At 33.0% G+C, this 7522-nt stretch overlaps 1 protein-coding gene across 1 annotated transcript; it reads right to left on the bottom strand.

Moving 5' to 3' along the window:
• Positions 1–1569: 1569 nt before the first annotated feature.
• LOC111412402 (potassium transporter 5-like) lies at positions 1570–6656 on the bottom strand. Its single transcript, XM_023043324.1, has 8 exons — positions 6475–6656; positions 6173–6398; positions 4601–4849; positions 4448–4498; positions 3550–3810; positions 3107–3274; positions 2736–2990; positions 1570–2640 (listed from the first exon to the last, which is right to left on the bottom strand). Exons 1-8 carry the CDS (start codon positions 6625–6627, stop codon positions 1682–1684), a joined length of 2322 nt encoding a protein of 773 aa, XP_022899092.1. The 5' UTR covers positions 6628–6656; the 3' UTR covers positions 1570–1681.
• Between the last annotated feature and the right edge of the window lie 866 nt (positions 6657–7522).

Below are 7522 nucleotides of genomic sequence, written 5' to 3'. Positions count from 1 at the left end.
GTGAGAGAGGCTCGTCTACCAGATCATTTACAGGTCTGGTAGAGGAGCGAAATCCTAACACATTATATTGTCAATATGCACTTATATATATATAATTTTTTTTTGTTTGTTTTTTTTTTTTTGTTTTTTTTATGATGGAGAAATTCGCAGCCGATATCCTTCGGATGCGTACTAGGTAAACTCTCGAGTTGACGCAATAGCTTGTAAACCATGCCAGCCAAGTAAACCGTACTAGGCAAGCCCGGCGCAACAAGCTTAACCGAGAAAGTGTAGGTAAGGGAAATAAAACTCGTGACCAAAGACCTCTGCGCTCACCTACTCCAACGACTCGATCACCTCATGAGGGGCATTATGACTACATTTCTATATTGATGGGGGCGGGGCCAACTGAGGTCGGTGGGGCCAATTGACCCCATAGGATTTTGGCATGTGGATCCCACTTATTTATTAAATTCTTGCATGCAAATCTCAATTTTGTGATAAGCATTACAACTTTGAAAATAAAATCACATGCTAGTGGACCCATAATTATTGATATATTCCCATTTATATACAAAATCAGATGCCTGTATACAAATTTATAATTTTTTTCTTTTCCCATTTCGTTATGCCACTTTGTAAATCAATGCGAACTGTAATACTTGAACTTAGTTAAAATCATGGTACCGCTTGGAAATACTCATGATGTACTTCATAAGATCCCCGTCGATTTAAATCGATAAAATACTGATGAGGTTGCTATAGCTAGTCAAAATAGCTACTCGTATTAATTCGTGAATCAAAATCTCTTCTTTTGATTTGTTTTCAATAGGATTTATCAATCAAGTTATTTATACAATTCATAAAGTACTTACAATGAGCTTCGAAATGTATATCAAGAATTAAATTATCATTGCTCATCGAATTCAAATGATCGAGCTAAATATAGATATCCGAAGAATTTACCATTCTTATTTTGTTTATACTAAAATCGATTTCAAGCTTAAGTAAAATTGTTTTTGACGGTAGTTGAAACCCATCTGATTTGGATAAGTGAATATTGTAAATGGACAAATTTTCATGATGTTACATCGAAGAACACAGTGAGAGGCTAAAACTAACAGCAATTAAGGTGAATATTAGTTAAAACTTTGAAGAGATTTGCTGAAAATTTTAGAACGAACCTTGTGGAGAAAGTAATGAATTCTATGGTAAGAACTTATGGGAGTACTTTAGAATTAGAATAAAAAGGAGGAATGAAAGAGAATTTTGTAACTAGATGTCCAATGTAAGTTGCATGAAATTATAATATGTTTCTAAAAGGATGTGGAAACAACAATGCTAGAAGAATCCGTAATATTTATAAAAAATAATTTAGAAATAAAATATCGATAAAAAAAAAATAGAATCATTTTTTTACCTTCCATTTAAAGGAAGTTGAATTGAAAAAGGTCAAAGAAATTGCAATCAACTGAATTAGAAGAAGAGAGCTAAATAGTGAAAGCAAGACTTTTGACAATACATTGTAATATAATATATTTAAAAATATTATGCCTAAATTAAACCAATTTTTTGGCTCTACCATGTTGATGACACTAAATGGCCTTGCCAAACGATTACCTTTAACGAAACATTAGTAACATTGAAAAACACATAAAATGAAATACATCGAAATATTATTGAAAATCTTTGAATATGTATACTAAAGCTCATATGTCATTCCCACCTTAAGCATCCTTTTCTGTGGAATATCAAACACCTGATTGATTTGTCGCAAGTTCTTCTTCAAAAAATTATAAGCATAATCTATCATAATCCTCTTGGCAATGCTAGCACCCTTGCTTGCAACTACTTCATGTTCACCCACAAAATGCACTGCTCCACACTTCCAAGCCTTTTCCAATACATCAATGTCTCTATCCATTATTTCTTCCTCCTTTTCAATCTCAACTTGTTTTGCAATCTGATCATCAACATTTTCTCTAGTTGAACCATCATCTTTTGCCTCACAATCCTTTTCTGCTAGATCTAAAGCGTGGGCCATGCCCATGTAGTACTCCCTGATGAAGACCTGCAATCCCTCAACAAGAAGCTTTTCGAAAGGTTCCTGCTCATTCCGTATATCAGTGTATCCATATCGTACAACACAACGATACACGTGAAAATCGTTTGGTTGCACCCTACGAAACAAGAATCTTTCTTCAATCGGCACTTTGCTTATAGGCAATGACTTAATGGACACGAAAACCAGAACCGAGTGCAATGCTGGTACATTAGCAACATAATGCTTGAAAATTGGTGGGATTCCATGGACTAACTCGGAGTAGAAAATTGCAAGGCCTGGCAACCTGTAGGAATTGTTTTCCATCATGATCTCCTTTACTTTATCTGGAGAAATCTTGTGATCTAGCTCGAAATAGTACTTCTTTCGATACACATAATTCCAAATGTACATTACTGACATTAGGAAAAGTGCAAATGCGATAGGTAAATATCCTCCTTGATCGAATTTGTAAAGGACCGAGCTTAGATAGACAAGCTCAACCGAGCCAATTATTACCACATATAGAATTATAAGTACTATGTGAGTTTTCCAAATCATGATCATGACCAAAACTAGAAATGCTGATGTTAGGGTCATTACAAACACCACAGCTATCCCTGTACATTTTTAAAAGAAAAATTATAATTAGCTAAATATTATTAAAAATGTTCTAAAAAATTCAAACAAAAAGGATTTAAGGATGGATACATACCATAGGCATTGCCAATTTTTGTAGTGGTTTTGAATCCAATAGTTACAAAAATACAAGCCATCATAAGCAGGTAATTGATTTCAGGAATGTAAACTTGCCCTTCATACTTAGTAGACGTATGAACTATTTTAACACGAGGGAAACAACCGAGGGAAAGAGATTGTTGAATTATTGAGAAAGTGCCCGATATCATTGCTTGACTTGCTATGATCGAAGCCAAGATAGCCACCACGAACGTTGGCCAATACAAATGACCTGTAACCACGTATCAAACTATGTATTGTTAATGAAACAATATACCATAGAAGATCAAGTTTAGTACGTAGTACTAGAAATGACTAGGTTGTGGATATAACTAATGTAGTGATCACCTGGTATAGACTTATAGAAAGTATCCGAAACCAAATCACTGTGCTTTCGAAGAAAGGAAGCTTGTCCTGTGTATGCTAATACGAGCGCTGGATAAGTGACACTACACATGCTTATTTGTATGGATCTAACTGTGAAATGACCAACATCTGCAAATAATGCCTCAGTTCCTGCACAACAATACAAATATTTCAAAGATTATTCCTACTTCGGGTTGTGCTTTTAGTGAAAATATTTGGAATACCGATATCTTGTTGAAAACTTACTCGACTTTTTTTCATTCTTCGACTTCAAATTACATTAAATTTATATGGAAACTGATATGATATTTTCATGGTCCAACAAGTCATCATGGCAAGTTTTCTAAAAGCAAATAAAAAGGCTTCCAACCAACTGTACTACACTACGAACAATATCGATAAAGTGCAAGTATATGTATGTATACCTGTTATAGCAAGAACTACACCGCCAAGGGAGATCCATGCTTGTTTTTTGTTTCTCTTGAAATAATCTACAATGTATTTTGGATTTACAGCTTTGACAACTAGGGGGTCAAATTTGATGAAATTGTAGACGCCAATGCCAGCAATGAATAAGAACCAAACACAAATTATGGGAGCAAAACTGTATCCCACTTTGTCAGTACCAAATCTTTGGACCATGAATAGAAGTACTAAGATTGCAACTGAAACCCAAACTACCGTATCTGCTCACAAAAATATACAAATAGAATACGTTACAAAATTTTCACTTGTTCTAGAAAATATTAATCGCCTTCAAATATAACAACATAACAATAACTCCATAACATTAAGACCGACTATATCAATTCTTTTTATCACTTGATTTGATAATTAATGCAAAATTAATCTTCCACAACCTCAAAAAATGAAGAAAGTAGAAATAGGGGGCAGGTTCCACTTAAGTGGGGAGAACATGACTCTGAAAAATTAACTACAAGACAACTTTGATATAATCAAGAAAAAATTGAACTGTAATGTCTAATAAAGCAATTCTTTATTATGATGTCCAAATTCAATGCCTTTTACAAATATATATGAATAAAAAAACCTCAATTATTACCTCTAACCAAAGGAATATTCTTCAGTGGATTGCATCACTTTGTAAATACAATTTTTAATTGTTTGTTGTGGCATTTATTTCAACACTTCTATGTGAATATCAACAGTCAAATTATTAGAAAAATCTACCCTCCAATCAGGATGGAAAATCAAAGATTATGATGTAATCTTAAGATTTCGATGACCATTTCACAATCATAAAACTTCAATTATGATATAAATTCAACGTTGATGATTTAAGCTTGCACGTGGAATACATACCCGCAGAAATGGATTTTTTAGCCTCCTTTATTCCTCCCACGGCGGACAGAACTGTTGAAGAGAGAGAAGATTTAATCTTCAACCGTTAAAAAAAGTCGTGCATGTATGCGTAGAAAGTAAAAGAAAATATTAATTTCGAATTTAGTAATGTACCTGAAATGCATGGAGTGAGCACGCCATCTCCAATCACCATGGAAGTACCAAGCATAGTGGCAAAGAGCAAGAAGAACTTGGCAAAGATGCTGTTTTCTAATTTGGTTTTGAGTCTCGAAGCTCTTTCCATTCGATTGTTAGGCAATTCAAGCCGGAAAGTCGACACCTCTCTATCTTCTACTTCTTGACTCGGGGTTAAACTCACCTTTGCATATCGACATATCAAAGAGTATATAGCAAATGTTCCTCCTACGAAAAATTAATGCCAAACATCAAAATAATTTATCAACCAATGATATGCCCTTTTTTATTCGATTTTCTTTTTCAAATCTATATGTTGAACAAAATCAACAAGAACTGCAAGATACAAAAGACGAAGCAAATATCAATTTTTTCAAGTTTAAATCCTTCATTTCATAGTGCTATTTTTTGTTTTTTGTTTTTTTTTTTTGGGTCCCACCCCCGCTGGGGTACAAATGCTACATATTTATTCCATTTGATAAAACGCCTATATAGTGCTTCCACGTGTCCCTCTAAATTTATGGTGAAGATTATAACGAGGAGTTCCGGACTGAATAATTAATATAAAAGTCAAACAATACTAACTGCGACTCTCTGCACAAGGTTGCAATTTATGAACATAGTTACTTCGCTACTGCGTAACCAATATGTTTAGAAAATTTTAAAAGTAATGCTATTTAATTTTACTGGGTTGTACCCTAGTTTAGTTTACGCTTATATGAAATGTGAAATTAAATGAGAATATGGCTGAAAATTTAAAGAATAATGGTATTTAATTTCACTAGAGTTGTACCCTAGTTGAAGTGACGCTAATATGAAAAGTGAAATTTAATTCCACCTTTCATTTAGTCTATCATCTAACACTATAAAAATTGAGGTTACAATCCCAATAAAGTCATGTAGCATTACTCAAATATAAAATCATGTGTTGATGAAAGCCAAATAAGAAAGAAAATTAAAATTTTCCAACTACTTTTTCCGAGGTTTAAGAAAACATCTTCACCAGATAAAGCCACGCCTACAATACCTCCAAATACTAGAGTTGACTAAGGTTAACATTTGTTTGGAAGAGATTAATTAAAGTCAAAAATAATTTTTTTTAGAGAATTTATGTTAAAAAAAAAAAAATTATGAATTTACATTCAAAATTATTTTATTAAGAGAATTTGTGGTTGAAATGAATTTGAAGAAAAATAACTCAAATAAAATGTATCTAAACGGTATATCAACTTGATACGATGATGTTTTCATATGTAACAGATATTCAATGAGACGATTCCATAGTTAATTCAGAAAATAAGTGCTTTTTATTTCAAAATAAATTTGTCAATTAAACGCCATGAGAATATTTTCATATGTAAGAAATAATCAGTGATGCAACAAATAATCAACGATCCGACTGTCATAGTTAATTCGAAAAATAAGTCTTAAACAGACTTCAACATATAATTGAGTTCTAATCCGTAAAATACGATTTTTACCACTAAATTCGAAGCATCCTTAGATCTACTATGTACACATGGGATAAGCAGAGGGAATCTTAGAGTTTACCGTCGCCATTGTCATTTGCACGCAAAACGATGAAGACGTACTTGACGAGAGGGATTAAGGTGATGGTGTAGAAAATCAGGGAGAGAACTCCAAGTATATCATCGTTGTGTTTTATACCGTCTGTGAAGGTGCTCGCATATACATACAAAGGTGACGTCCCTATGTCTCCATACACCACTCCGATGCTCTGAAATGCAAGATTCAGTATCAAACTCCAATGTCCACTCTGCACACAAAACACATATGATTAAACACTTAAATTCTGCAAAAACATATGCCAAAAGGAATATAGGAAGACGGACCTTGGAGCTGTGGTGGTGGCCGTTAAACTTGCCGGATTCCATGTCGAGAGAGTCATTCCTTCTCAGTTTATTCCAAGAAAGTTTTTTCCCTTGGAGTTTTTGAGGAATTTCTTCTGTGTTATCATCCTGTAAAACATTTTCAGGGCTAGACATGTGTTTTCTTAACAAAGTAATGGCAATTGGGGGAGTCACAAGGAAGTTTAGGAGAAGAATAGCTCACCATTTTATAGGCGCAAAATGTAAGACAAATGGTCCCGCACGTGCGGATGTGGTAGCATTCATGTGCCAGCATTTGGATGCTAATTTTAGGGTAAACGGCACCAAACCTCCTAATCTTTACCTCTATTGTGAAATGTTGCTCTATTCTTTCATTTCAACGAAAAATTTCCTTAGATGAACTTTTTGGTGCAAAATACAACATTTTCTTCCAACTTTTCAATAAAACCTTGTGAAATGACTAATATACTCTCTTTAAATTAATTAAAAAAAAAAGAATCAATTTCCATCATAGTCTCAAGTATTTAAAAAAAGCGTAAATGAATTCCAAAATAAATTATTAAAAAATTAAAATTAAACATATTTATTTATTTCTTTTAGTTCAATATTTGAAGAATAATGCCTGTGTGCCAAAAAGTGTGTAACAGGGAGAATGGCAGAATATGTGTTGGCATAATGTGTTTTGATGAAAAAGTTGACAGTATTTCAAACAATTCTATGATAAGTTGTTATGTGGCATCATATTAAAGATTATGTAAATCATTATGTTTGTGTAGCATGGGTAATATTTGAAACATGTGTTGGTAAACTGTAAAGCTGAAATGGCAAATAGCTAAAGGTTTTTCACCCATCAACTGCTGCTAATAAATTAGAGCAATTAAAGATTAATCTAATTATTTTTGTTTGAGCAATTAAAGCATTTCCAATAATGAGTAAATTTTTTTAATTCATGTTTAAAATTAAATTTTTAGTAAATTTTAATAAAAAAAATTAATAAAAAGAACGTGTTTGGCCTCCATTCTTAGCTAATTTTAATGGATGGAATAGTGTT

The sequence above is a fragment of the Olea europaea genome, chromosome 16 (genome assembly GCF_002742605.1).
Source record: "Olea europaea var. sylvestris chromosome 16, O_europaea_v1, whole genome shotgun sequence".
NCBI classification, from domain to species: Eukaryota; Viridiplantae; Streptophyta; class Magnoliopsida; order Lamiales; family Oleaceae; genus Olea; species Olea europaea.
Note: the sequence above shows the minus strand (reverse complement) of the source record. Positions and strands in the feature narration are given on the sequence as shown.